This window comes from Amphiura filiformis, chromosome 3, assembly GCF_039555335.1.
Source record: "Amphiura filiformis chromosome 3, Afil_fr2py, whole genome shotgun sequence".
Classification (NCBI taxonomy): Eukaryota; Metazoa; Echinodermata; class Ophiuroidea; order Amphilepidida; family Amphiuridae; genus Amphiura; species Amphiura filiformis.
Window position 1 is genome coordinate 54,264,534 of NC_092630.1, and position 15,229 is coordinate 54,279,762.

General features: G+C 32.8%; 1 protein-coding gene across 1 annotated transcript in view; it reads left to right on the plus strand.

The window, feature by feature from the left end:
• The window catches only part of LOC140148747 (nucleolar protein 4-like), a 72,764-nt gene extending 57,575 nt beyond the window's left edge, over positions 1–15,189 (plus strand). The window contains 3 exon segments of the mRNA XM_072170795.1: positions 3,227–3,358; positions 8,399–8,633; positions 8,984–15,189. Coding sequence (XP_072026896.1) covers positions 3,227–3,358; positions 8,399–8,633; positions 8,984–9,147 — 531 coding nt within the window. The 3' untranslated portion in view covers positions 9,148–15,189.
• The last annotated feature ends 40 nt before the right edge of the window (positions 15,190–15,229 follow it).

Here is a 15,229-nt window from a genome sequence, read left to right on the forward strand (position 1 = left end):
GTATTAACGTGTTCAAATTGAGACAAAGTACTACTGAATAATGATTTTATAATATACTTGATTTATCTGAATTATCAGTTTTACGTGGCTATAAAAATCCTACAAAGTGAACATTTGGGACTATAGAGAGGATATCACAGGTAGTTGGGCCCATTTAATGGCCTAAATCTGAAATTTAAAATTTAAGTTCATATGATGTACTTTTATACATTGTAAGCAAGTAATAGGTCTGAGATGATGTGGTTATCTCGATTCTCGACCAAAATACATGTACACATACAGCATTGATTTATTCAATGCACTAGAGATAAGTAATTGATGTAAAGGAAGAAAGTAACTCCAGGATCTTACCAGTTTTCAGCATGTCTAAGTCCACTAGATCTGTATGCTGAAAAGAAAAGATCAACCGACGTTCAATTTAATTGTCAAATGTTCAACTTGACTACACTAACTGAAAACCATCTGTGTGGTTTGAGTCCCTATGGACTTTGAAGATTTGTAGCAAATTATATATATCTCATGTGGCAATACAAGAATTAAACATATCAAATATTCTTCAAATGTACTTCAATCTATACTTACATTGTACCAGTGATATTTTGTTGAAGTTTCACAAATGTCTCGCGTCCTAGCATCAGTAGTATTGGACGATATTGTTAAGGTATTTACGTATTACTGTAACAAAAGTTGGGGGAGGTATAAAGAGCCTCTTGCACAGTCTGCCATCTCCAGCCATACCTAATCAATTAATTGGGTGCTCCTCAGTTGTCTTCAGCCTGCATCATTACCTCTCATATGTATTGTATGTCAAGACAACCATAGCTTTAATGAAAAGTTACATAGATTATGTGTCCCAGAAAACCTTGTGTTGCAAAAGAAAATGTCAATTATTTGAATAACAATATGTGATTTTCTCAATTTTCTTAAAATAAAGATTATAACCCGGTATTATTAATATTATTATCAGTGGTGTAGATTCACAGGGGCTTTGGGTGGGGAGGGGCGGGCACATGCTCCCCTAATCGATTAAAAAATTTGGAAAATCTCACAAAATGACTCACGCTACGTCACTGATTATTATCATGTTACGGTTGCTTTTTGGAACATTTGAATTACGAGGCAATGTAACCAACAAAGGGTCATTTGATTACTGTATATGCACAAAACTACTGTCTCATTTTAAGTAGTTTCATAATAACTGTGGTGTCTTTACATATTTACACACAACCACATATATCTTGGGTTATAAGTGACCATGATTATCAATCAACTCAACTGTCAACAGCTGCTGCCAATTTCCTTTAATAAAACCATTTAAAAATCATTGAAATTTGGGCACCAATAGCAGGTTTTGGAATTCTACTCTGAAATAATTAATTAAGTTGGTGTTATTTTAAAATAAAAAAATAACTATACTTCCGAACTTGTGTAAAATGAATTTCCTGTTCATGTAAACAATAATCTAAATTTGGTAATTTTGCATGTATAGGCTAGCTAACAGTATATTGTACATTTCCTTCTGCTCTGGCTGATACTATCCTAAAGTATGAGCGGGCAATATAGAGATCACTTAAATATGGTATGCATTGTTTTCCACATGAGTGATCACTATAATAATTATGGACTTCATCATTTTGGCAGGTATAGATTAAGAATAATTTAAAATAATTAACAAACAGATAAACATTAAACGAGGACACTATTATAGTAAATGAAATAAAATTGACCATCCGGCACAGGATGAATTAGTGAGTCTTCATGTAATTTTTTTGATTTAAGATATTTTGTACATATTTGTTGCCTACTGAATATATGTCTAGTGTTTGCTAAAAAGTGCTGCTTCCAATACTAACATTACATTATTATTATTAATTGTAATTTTTCCACACAATTTTTGACGAAAGTAAATAACTTAAGTTCAGTATTAGTTTCACCCTATTTTGACACTGATACACCACATACAAGACAGATGAATAATACTGTGTAACTCAAGGTAAAAGTTACACCCTTTTGGTACAAAGAAGGGGGCAAGGCAACCTAGACAATGATATTGAGCCGGCCTGGTCTGCCGGGGCGGGCGGGCATGTAGGGTTGACTTGGCCAATTTGACGTCACAGTAGTAATGAAATAAAGCAGCAGTGACAGGGGGAAATGAGTGGATTACCTGGTTTAGCAGAAACTTTTCCCGTTCAGCTTAGTTGTAATAGGTTGAGAAGGATAGTGACAGCATGATCATACATGCACTTGATGCAATATAAACCAGCGGTGCTCCATACATGGCACTTAAAAGAATTAACAAAGTATTACTAGGTTGTGGTCAAACAGGGTAACAAGAAATTTATAAATAAAATTACAATATGAAATATAAGTCAAATAAATGTATTAGTACATGAAATATCATTAAATGTATGTAAATACACTATGCAATATTAGAAGAACTGTGTATGATGTACAAAAGCAAAACGAACAAAAACATACAAAATATAATAAATCAATGTCACATTTTCCATTTATCCAGTTTAAATTCTGATGAAAAAGGATGCTATTTACTCTCTATCATGTGCAAATATTGGGTGTACAATGCCATGCAAGTTCCAAAGCCAAAACATGAGAACATGATTTTGTTATTGAGTAATATTTCACAGATTTTTGACGATAGGCTTGTTATTACATAGTGACTTCTAACCAGGTTATACATACAACACAATAGCCACTGACCATCCTTGCTTACATCTCGTTGTGTGCATCATCAGTCAATCACATTTGATTCTTATAGTTTGCAATAAAACAAAATGATGGTTTTGATTTTACAATGTGAGGGATGATTCCTTTGATAATGTTTTCAATATCAATATCATAAACATTTTTTAATGAAAATAATAATTTTTCACTGCCTTGCCCTTTGAGATTATTTCAAAAAAAAAATAGTCTTCTTAATAGTTTGTCTTATTTTTTTTGTATTTCACTTGGTAATCCTTCCTAGAAATATTTTACTGTAATGTTTTATACTTCCTTTATATTCAGTAGGGAGTATAATAAACAATGCATACGCTTTTAGCTCAAATATCGGGGTTGTCGCACCATGGTACAAATGGATAAAAATTATGTAGATTACACAGAATCCAATTATATTATGCTTTGTTGAAATTTTCAACTTTACTTTATGCAACAAACGGGATTTCTTTTCTAATACTTATATATATATACTAAACATCTTTGTTTCCAGACATTACGTCCGACTCCGCCACACTTGACATCTGCAAGAGCAGAACACATACTGGCAGCAGCATGCGAGAGTGAGAGTGAAAAGCTAAGAGATTACTGAATGGAGCTCATGCAAGCTGCTGGACACCCGTAAGTCTTGACTTGTAGCTTAGATACACTGTGCAACAAGATCTGTTTTATCTCTAGGGTACTTTTTTGCTTTCAACCATTTTGAAATTAGTAAGTTATAAGTTTTCATGAACCATTGTTTCTGTTCATGTTTTCATGCATGTTGCAATTTTGCAACACTTTGAGAGAAAAATTTCAAAAAAGGTGCTGCAAACATTAATTAAAGGCCCATTCAGTGATTTGCTCATCCGGAGGATCGTAAAAATCATCAAAATCCAGATTTCGGCACCTTTGTTAGTGTCATAGATGTGCATCATATCCTGCTAGTGGGTAACCCAAAAGCTGTGTATTAAAGACAAAATAAGACATTTTGCATGAATCTGTAATTTCACTACTTATGTAGAGAAATTAGCTACATGTATTTCAACGGGCTTCAACGTTGTTTTCCTTGTTAATCGTTTTTTGCCTAAATTTTTCATTTCAGAAATACCTAATGACAATTTTAATGACTTATTCTTCACTTTTAAGAGATTTTATATTACACAATTTTATTTTATTTCAATACTTTTGCTGGGATCACTGAATGGGACTTCAATATCTGTAGTCATGAAAATCACTAATAATATAGCATTACTAAATAGTGTGTTATCAAAGCATAATGATATGTGAATTATTATATATTCCATGACACAAGGGCCTATTTGTTATCAGATTTAACCTTGATGAATATTAATAAGACTTTGTTGTAATTTGTTGTCCATATTCATCTTACTTAATTTCCTCAAATCCAATATTACTATGTCGCTGTTAATAATTTACCTGCACCTTCAATCATGACACTTCATGGTAATAAAAGAACTAGAACTTTTAAGGTACTTCAGACACTTATTTTGAACAAGTTGACATAAAAATAATATTCTTTACGGTGTACATGCCTTCTCCTAATCACTGATTTTATAAGTAACAAAATAGTATGTTTTAAAAAGTAATTCACAAGAAATTTAAATTGACAGCACAAAATGCTACACACTGTATTGCATTTATAACAACACTGGTCAGTGTGCTTCACCTATTTCCCTGTATGCCTCAAACTGTAGCCTATCAATGTCAAAATGTCAGAGCAGCTCAGATAGATACAGAGGGTAGACATGACACAGGCGATACAATGTATTCTTTAATGTCATACAAAGTTACCTTGGTTAGAATTTAAGTCAATTTTTTTCTATAATTGCATGGGTCGCTGTGTATTTTATTGCGGAGTGTGTGGGGGAGGGGTGAGGGTGTGTGAGACTGAGATCATAAGGGGTGCGTACGTGTTTGCCGACAAACAAGGACACACACAAGATTTTTCACCCTAAACTGTGGACCTACTTCCAACCGAGGACTGTCCTCGGTCTCAAACTGCTGCAAAAGACCTCAAATGCATGCTAGATGCTTTAAACGCTATTTGCCTGAAACCGAGGACCACACGTGTAAAAACTACCGTCCATGAGGGTGATGGCTAAAATTCCGTTCGTATTATACACACAAAAAATCCGCCATTTTAGTCCAGGGTTAGGCGATGAAAACATCATACACACGTCCTCGGTTAGATAGCAAAACACAATGTCCACGTTTGGAGGCAAACACAGACAGGGGTGTGTGTGGATGTGAGAGTGAGATATATAAGATATTTTACAACAGATATGATGAGTTAACAATTAACATCCAATACATGTAATTAGCTTAGCTTGTCCTAATTTTCTGTTGGTCAGGTCATTCAGTGGACAACTCTTCACACTTCAGACTGACCCTCTCCCAAAGCTGACTCAACATTTGGATTAGTGCAGAGGGGTTTACAAGCATTGTCTGGGGTTAATATTTAAGCCCATGGGATAAACCAGGCCACATTTTGGGGCCAAACATACACCACACGTATCTATATTTCTGTTATTGATCTAGTCTGGTCATGTACAACGGTTGGGGGGGGGGGGGGACTCTTATATTTCAAGGTAGATATTAGGCTTGTGTATGTATGCATGAAATACAACATATATATATTCCCGAACAAGCACTTTGCTGCTTATACACCATAGAAAAGAATGGTTTGTAATCTACACATTTGAATTATATCTTGTCAAGTAATTGTTTCTTTTGTATTTTTTTTTTTTTTTTCGTACACATATTCTTTATCATTTGTATACCGCAAAACAAGTTTTATTACTTCTTTTTTTCTTGCCTACTGGTCAGTTCTTATCTATAGATTCTCTCCAACCCAACTATTCAATTATTAATATTAACAATCAAACAAGGAATGTAAATAATTGGGTAATAAAAACTAATTCGGTTTAGAATTTATGAAATCACCACTTCATTACCCTTTTGAATTTTTATATTTATAGATGTCCCATCTATCCTACATGCCCTGCTTTCTAATATTAATATATCCTTGTTCTATGTGAATTTTCTTCCAGTGCCAAGTTATTACAACCATATCCCTGTTCTCTGACTAGACTATAGGCCTACACATTGCATTCAGCTTTAGCCCCTTTTGGCCTCTCTTTACTGGACACTAAGCAGACCCCTCCCTTACCCCCACCCTGTGATAGTTGAGTCATAGACATACAGGCAATAGATAAGAAGAGGACCTTGTAAGGGGTTATGGCATAATAAATCCAAAGGGTACTGCTTGCCAAACCTGCAGCCTTCAAATCACCACTATACATAACCAAATCCTGTTAACTGCCCAATTAGCACAACTTGCTTTTTTAAATTTAAGGGTGCGAGCCAAAGGGTCAACTGATTTAAATTGACCTCAAAATACACTTAACACCAGTGTAGTTGCCACGGAACCATATAATATGGCCAGCTAATTTTTCTATAATTGACAAACGAGAATCCCTAAATATGCATGGAATATGTTGAATATATTATCTTACAATAATTACATATGTATTCTATATGCCAAAAATTTGGAAAGAAAACATTTAGTTCTTATTGTCAGCGGCAACCTCTGGTCTGTTTTATGTCTTTTGATCTACACATGACTGTACAAATAGGAAAAAAAATCATATATTTACTTATTTTCCAAAATGTGTTTAACTTGTCTTGGGTTCCTACATGTATATACAAGTGTCCCCTTAAGTTTATGCAACACACAAGACTAGTCATGGTGAATATCATAAACAAGTGTTTAATTTTTAACAAAAATACATATTTTCAAAAAATTGAATATTAATCCAACCTTACCATGAAAAAAACTGATGGATGTTAATTTTTGAGGTATTTAGCTTTTTTTTCAAATTTAAGGAATCTGCTATAGAAGATTGACCATGGTATTTGCCTAATATAATTTGCACACTGAAACCACCTGAAAGAAACCCTGAACTTTAAACATGTAAAAAAAAGCTGTTAACAACAATGAATAATATATCATATCATTCACTTTAAGAGGATTTGTTTATTAAATATAATATGTACCGAAATCTACACCTGTGTTCACATGATCATTTTAAGTGCCAAAATCCCTCAAAAGGCTTACTTGCCGAACTTAAGATGCGATTCCATCATTATGTAGCACGCAAAGTTGCTTATTTCATATCTAAATGACCCACCCATGAACAAATGGTGTATAGTGCACATGACACCCCCTGTACTGAATTAGTGCAAGTGTACCCAATTTCTGAAAATTAGTCATGCTAATTGTTGTCAATTAACCCATTCCATGCTGGTTGGGTGGCATTGATCTGTGCAACATTTTGATATATTATGTAACTGTCATTGAAATACACCGAATCATTGAAAATAATTTATATTGAATAGGACATAGGTAAACACTTTGTTTAGTATTAGGTCAGTTAATCTTTGAACAAAATTATTGTGAATGTTTCCATACTGTACGTAGAATTACCCATAAATGTGGAATTGCCAATTAGTGTGAAATCTGCTCATTAAGCATCAAGTAGGGCCATGTGGATATCATAAAATTACCAGCAGGCATAAACACCCAGGGGAAGTGATTTATAAAAGTGTGCTCAACTCTCATAGTGGGCCTATATTGTCTTATGTAAAATGGAGATAAATGGAAGGGGGGGGGGGTGATGCCTTCATATTGGGCCTTTATTGTATGTATAGTATAAAAATGGGAGGGGGGTTAAGTATACTTTCCTGTAGGGTGGATTTAAGTGCAGTGTGTTTGTTGTGTGTGGGGTGCTGGGGTGTGCATGTTTAAGCTGTGTATAATTCATAAGAGAAAAAGGTAGCGAGAATATGAAAACAAGACCATTCAGCCATACATGTATATAAGATTGGTATTGAAGGAAGTATAACTACTACTGGATATGAAAGTCATGTATACCTGATATTAGCATTGGAAATTGGAAAATATCGAAAACAAAACTATTTTTGTGTCAGTTGTGTTTAATCAAGATAAGGTAGAAACCTCAAAACCCTCAGCCTTCAAGATAGTTCTTATTACAATATATGGAGAGTATGTTGTTGAAATTTTGTTTGACAGTGTTAATACATAATATGTATGTGGAGGTCAAAATATTTAGACAATAATAACTGCTCGCTATCTGTGGTGAGGTCATTGCGCAACGGCCCAACACAAACCCTAACGATTGCAATGACTATAAAACAGATGGTGCAAGTTATTATTGTCATTCATAACCACCATTTAACAAATTTATTTCATGAAAATAACACAATTGTGTTTTGCTTAAAAGACTATAAAAAATATATCTTCTGTTCAGTTTTTAATGAGCATTTAATACACAATCCACAAGTATGCAGGTTTACTCGCGGTGATTGCGCATGCTTGTTTGCGCGGCAAGAAACGATACGCAAACGCAGGTTATTTGTGGGCGAGATTGGAAGAATAATTGTGCACTTTGCGGACAATTGTGAGATATTAATGATCCGCATTTGCATCCACATGTTTACAAATAATAAAATATGATTGGATCACACACATTGCATCTATTCATGAAGTTTTGAATGTTAAAATTCAAAAGAACTCTGCATCATAGCAGTACATGTGCCTTGTTCCAAAAGTGAAATTATTGATTTGCTTTTGTTTTTCCAGAATGACGTACATATGGACACATCACATCAACAACAACCACAGCAGCAGCCGCCACCACCACAGCCACAGCCCACAACACCATCACGTGTGTTTGAGGAGTCCACTAAACACTCGCCTCGTCCTGTGGACTACAGATTTGCTAATGGTGTGACTAGTCACGATCCATACTACAGCGGCATTGCCTCACATCATGCCTCCATGCTGCAGTCTTCACAACATGCCCAGATTACTAACGGTATGTAAGCCATTATAATTGCATACACACATTGAAGCCATCTACACAAGGCCTACATCATATTCTATACTGTAAATAGTACATTATGCTATAAATTATATTATAAACAACAACGTCCCAAATTTGAAGCAAAAATTCCCAGTAATCTATTAAATATTTTTTTTTTTTTTTATAAGTAACTTCAACACTTTTGAAAAAAAAAATGGCCAAGATGAACACTCAAAAGATAATGCCCAGGGTGTATCCCCCTCAACATATTACATTACAAATTCAGAAATTTTGAATTTCTTGTGCAAGATTATCATTTATTCAATTATGTATCCTCATATGTCTATCCTATTTTCATTTAGGGCCAACAGACCTCAGCGTGAAAAAGATGCCTTCCTCCAAGACCCAGCTCAGCCCCACAGAAGTGGCTAACATTCGTCAGCTCATCACAAGCTACAGAGAGTCTGCGGCTTTCTTGTATCGCTCAGCCGATGAGCTGGAACAGATGCTTCTGCAACTCAACTGATTACAGATGTGAATTATCTCCTTATACAGCAAAAAGGTGTATCTTGTGGCAAATGTCTCCGATATCCCTCACTACGAGGCTCACATATTTGTATGGGCACAGGTACAGGTTGTTGATTACATCAATGTCACAGGATTTGATATAGGAGGACATTGCCTTTCTAAAATTCTATTCTCCAAAAATCCAACTACATTCCTGCCACTGTTAAAATCACCCTGTTCAAAACCAAAGAGCATTTGGTCAAGGATGGCTGAGCCTTTCACTGTAAGAAAAAAACCGTTTTTGCATAAGTTTGGTTATATGGTATGAATATCACGAGGTAGATATTTCTCTGTTGTTTGTATTTGATACAATATCAGAATTTTCGGACATTGGGTTCAAAACGGTGGCAAAATGTAGCATGACTTTTGAATATGATTACAAGATATATTTTATTGCTTGTTACAGGTTTGAATACATTTTCAAACTAGGCATCTTAGAAATTTCCTTCTAAGTCCACAGTGTCAATGAAATGGCGTCATGACTGTCTTCAATATGGTTGTTACATAATAGTGACTTAGTCATCACAAAAATAGTGACTTCTACGTCATAAATAATGACACTGACAATAACATAATAAATAAAATATACTGTGGACTTCATATCAAATACTTCAATACATTCAATATTTGAATGTTACTTGGATGACTGTATAAATGGTGCCTATTGGTTCACGAGTTCAGGGTTTGTGATACCCATGTTTGATTATGCTTCTTATAAACTCTATAACAATGCATATCATAGTGCATTTTGTGTAATACGTTTTTACACATTAACTCAACTGCACAGTACTGAATTGTGTAATATTACATAAATGAATGAAGTAATGAAGAAGTAAAAAAATATTAGAAGAAATTGGACAGTGCATATTTAATTGTTCATATCCTGGCAAAAATGCTTTTATTTGAATCTTAATTAAGAAGCCCAATTATAAAAAAACAAACAGATAAATTTAGTTTGATACCAATTCCATTTTAGAAAATCAAAATTTTATACAAAATTAATATGAGTCCACCTTAATCTTTAATGTTTGTTCTACAGAAATTCCATCACTCCAAAGAGTAGATTATACTTCATTATTTGATATAATGCATATATAATTCATTCCACAATTCACCAGAAATTTTAATGATCACTTCCGATTTCAATAAGTAACACTTGGACAGGTATGTAAAATCAAACACTGTATTACTTCAGTAAAATATTTTACTGATTACTTTGGACTTTACACAGTTCTATAACAATTAAGTCCATACTTGGAAATTAAGAAGTCCATGACAAATATGTATATGAATTGTAGTTATTTTATTGCTATGTAAATCAAGCACAGAAATTTACATAATTTATGTCACTTAAAAGTGTTCAATTCATTGTTCATAATTTATTATTTATTAAGAAATATTATAGAAACTTTGGTTACAGAACTAAGTGTCTGTAACCACCCACAACACAGCTATTTATTAAGTACTTGAGAAGAAGGTAGGAGAATTAAGCTCTTACAACTCCCAATTGATGTAAAGTATTTGTACATTTAGATGTAAACTCTCACTTGCCCACACTTGGAGTGTAAGTATAATTTGCCCAAATATTATATCTAAATCTGAAAATATTCCTGAAAATGACAACTCTATTATTAAAGATGATGTTCATATATGGTTGTTTATAGGTTATCCTGCAACAGCTCAGCACTAAAGCTGGACACATGAAGGATACAAAGAATATCTTTAGCAGTATTTATTTCTATTCATTGCAATGCATATCATACAACTCTTTATTTGCTTTATAAATTGTGCTTATTTATTGATGTTTAAAACAAGATGCACTTTATTAATTTATTATATTAATTTATCATGTACCATTGCACTTTTCCCATAACTATTACTGTTGATTTGCTTAGTATAGTTTGAATGTTGATTCTAATAAAGCACATTTAGAAATCTAACTTGGAAGATAATTTAGCAGTGACTACATTCTTACAGATGAAATTTTAATGAAGACGACTTGTAAAATGGTGCCAACGATGACACCTTACAGTAATGTCAGATCTATACAAAAATCCAACATAAAATATATTTTACATCTGCTCTACAAAACAAAATTGTTATTAAAGTTGACACACATACAAGTAAGACTTGGTCACAGGCTACTTTCATCCATATGGATATTTACCATGTGCTCATGTAGACTTAAAGTAAGAGCTGGGAGTTATTATGTGCAATAGCAAGTGTGCTAATTTTTCTTCAAGAGCCACATTATGGGTTCCGAGTAGAAATACATATGTACAAGACATATTTTAGAGATGTGATAGATTTTATTGCTCACATGTGCTTTCTATGTAGGAGTCATAGAATTCTTATTCTTTTTACTTCTTTCCGAAACATTCTCTTTTGAAGATAATCAAGATGGAAACAAAAAATTACCATAGTCTAAGCATTACACATGCATAACATGAATTTAACATGTACATGTAGTGTAAAGCTGACACATGTGTTTTTTTTCACATGAAGAAAGGTATTGTAATTGTAATGGACATAAATATGAATATTCATAATTGTCACTTTTTAATTGTTCGATTCCATGTGCCTATACTTCAATATTGTTCTTTAATCAATTCATGCAGCAATGTTTTTTAATATTTTGTAATTTTTGGGTATCATTAGACATAATAGGGGTTGTAAAGAATCCAAATCTTTGTAGTTTCATTGATAAAGCTCAAAACATGTTGACAGCGCTGCATTAACTGATTAAGGTACATGTATGATATAACATTTTATAGCTGGTTTAATTACAAAGTGTTGTTTTCCATTTATCTTTTGTGCGTATGATGTATTATTGTACAGGGGGAAACATGTTGGTATTTTGTAAAGCTTTTGCTAACATATCTTTTTAATAAGAGCATGTGCTTGCGCGCACACCCCCACACACACTCACACAGGCCTAAATTGTACAGTTACATACACTATGTGCCACAATTTCTTTACCCAAACCTATGTTCATATATTTTCGTAGTAAAGAGTAGTCAGTGCAAATGATGCTAACTCTTGGAAAATGCGTAATTGTATTATTAATCTCCTATGATATGACACACAATTTGTATTTCTGAAAAAATGTACTTCACATTGAACATATACAATCATTACTCTTTTGTTTTCTACAAAATTATTTCAATTATTTCATTACTATTGTTTAAATAATGTTTTTGGAACCAAACAAGTGTAATAGTTTTGTTTGAAGAATTATCACATTGTCTTAAAAGTTATATCTTACCATAAATATTCATGATATTGACATTTTAGTGAATATCCATTAAATAATTGGCTTGCTTAATGAATATTCATGAAATATGGCTCACAAACAGCAAGGTTTGAGTTGCTGATATTTATGATGGTATTTCAAATTCCACTGCTGCAATAAATTAACTCATACTAGATATTTATTTCATATGTTTACGGGTTGAATCTTAACAACTCCAAGCAACATTTCATGTGCAATATTGAAAGAGAAAATTGTACTTAAGATGATTCAATAATAAGATTGATTGTTGAATTGAGAATGACAGGGCACCATTAACCACCTGCCTTGATCAAAATAATGCTGTGAAACAAAGACAATTTCGAAGCACTACAATTTTTCAATTTTGTGGACGAGAACGAGCACAGATAAAGTACTGTATAAGTTGTTATTCCCATGGAGATCTATGACAATGACAAGTATCCCTAACAGTAGCAAGTTTATTTTTTTGGCTACAAATAATAAGGTAATTCATTACTGTGAAAATTATTGCCACAAAAAAACTGCTGTACATAGTTCAGTTGGTGGTTGGAACAGCTACAATGAAAGGGTAATTTCATAATTATGGTGGCAAAGCAATTATTTGTGGACATTTTGAAAAAGTATTTTCAATGATATAGTTCTTTTCACAAAATCATATTAGTGCTTCATTAGTGCAATCTATCTAAATTTACTTCTGAATATCTAAACTGTTACTTATTCTTGTTTTCTTCTTCAGCTGTTACATATATTTATCTTTCAGTATTTTCTTTGTGGCTTATTAAAGCAATTTTGTAACATTTGCCAAGGAGGACACCTTCAATGTTTTTTTTGTTTTGTTTTTTTAATTCTGATTTTTACACAATTGTAATGTACTTTTAAACTAACATACCCGGCAAGAATCAAGGTATTAATTAGTGACAAAATCTTGAATTCATACAATCAAAATGGGGTAAAAGGCATATGTATGTACATACATCATCAGAACAACCGACCTCAGTGAAGATTGACACAGTGACACACATTGGCAACATAATAGGTGGAACTAAATAGTGATTTTCTTTGTTTTACTTCATTTGTTCGGTTCCAAATTAAAAGGGGACATTTTTTTTCCTTTTTTGTAGACAGCTGGGGACATAAAAGGGGACATTTTGTGGGAAATTTTTTTTATGGAAATGTTACAAAATTGCTTTAATATCACTATTCAAATGCAAGATTTGTGACAACACAAAAGGAGATAAGTAATTTAAAACAAATCATGTACATTTGAATATCGTTGTGCTTTATTCATTACACATCAACTAACTCAAAACATTTGCAACTGTAAAATACAACTTTCAGATTTATATATATCTGTTTTGTCATTGTTCATTTTTTCCACACAAAGTTCACACAGATGTCTATATTATAAATGGTTAGTTTTTTTGTATAAGTGTACAGATGGGTCAATGTACTATTGTAAGATTTTTTGAAAGGTAAAAGTTTTCACATGGTGTTCATATGCATAAATCTACACTCTCATGAAAACACTTGGAGAGTATTGTAATATTTTTGGAAGATATATTGTTTGGTGTTTTTGTGGACATAGATAAATTATATAGATAAGAAATATAAGGTAGTAACATGTAAGTAGATGTGATGATATGCTAATCTACAGCATATAGTATGTTTTTATCACTTTTTACACACATTTTCATTTGTGATCACATGGGTATTTTGGGGAGATATTTAAGTTGAATGAGTGAAACTGGTGTTACTACAGCATTTGCAGCCTTTTTGTATGTAACTTTCTTACTCTTATCAACAACTTGTTGATATATCAACTATATGTATTGAGTGTAGATGCGACTGGGTTTTTTCCATATCAATTTTCATAACACAAAATATATATATCCTTAACCATGATTGATAGGTCCTTTCTCTGAAAAATATGGTTCCCACGTTGAAGCTTAATTAATATATATTCTTTTCTGGTTTGAAGTCAAGTTAAGGCAATTCAGAGTTATTGGGCAAAATTTACATGTCAACAACAACAAAAAAAGGTTATTTTGTTACATACACCCTTCTTATCCCAATTCAATGGCCCTATGAGAGATATCTTGAAAGGAATAGTTATAGGCAACTCCAATTAATAATTGCCTAGTCATTACACCAATGGAGTGTATATTCATCAATATTCTAATGGAAAGCAGAAAATACAGCAGTTAAGATAGAATGAAACAAACAAACAAACAAGTAAACAATAAGAAACACACCAGAACAGTCTGACAAGTGTCAATATTTATTAGTTGAGTTTTATCAAATATGATAGAAAAAAATAATTTCAATAAAATAATTCTTAGTTTTATGCAAAATTTGATTTGATATTATGCAAGAAGTTGGCATTAAGTTGAATATTTCTCTTCCTTTCTGGTATTATAAAAGTGGTTGTTGAATTGTTCTTTCTGTAATGCGGCCCATTCACATTCAATTATATTGGGCAATATCAAAGACCCAAGATATAACATCTACCAATGTACACTATTAATGATTGTGTGTACAATACACAGTGGTAGATTTTGTATCTAGGGTCTTTGATATTGCAAATATAATTGAACGTATATGGGCTGCATTACAATTGTAGCTGAGCAGAAGGTCTCTACAACTAAATATAGAGATGGTTGCGCTAAAAAAAACAGATCACAGAGTGCACAAATTTACATTAGACTTTAAAATATGACCCTAAAGTTTGATACATTCACTGTTTTTAAACAATGGCAAACACAATAGGAAC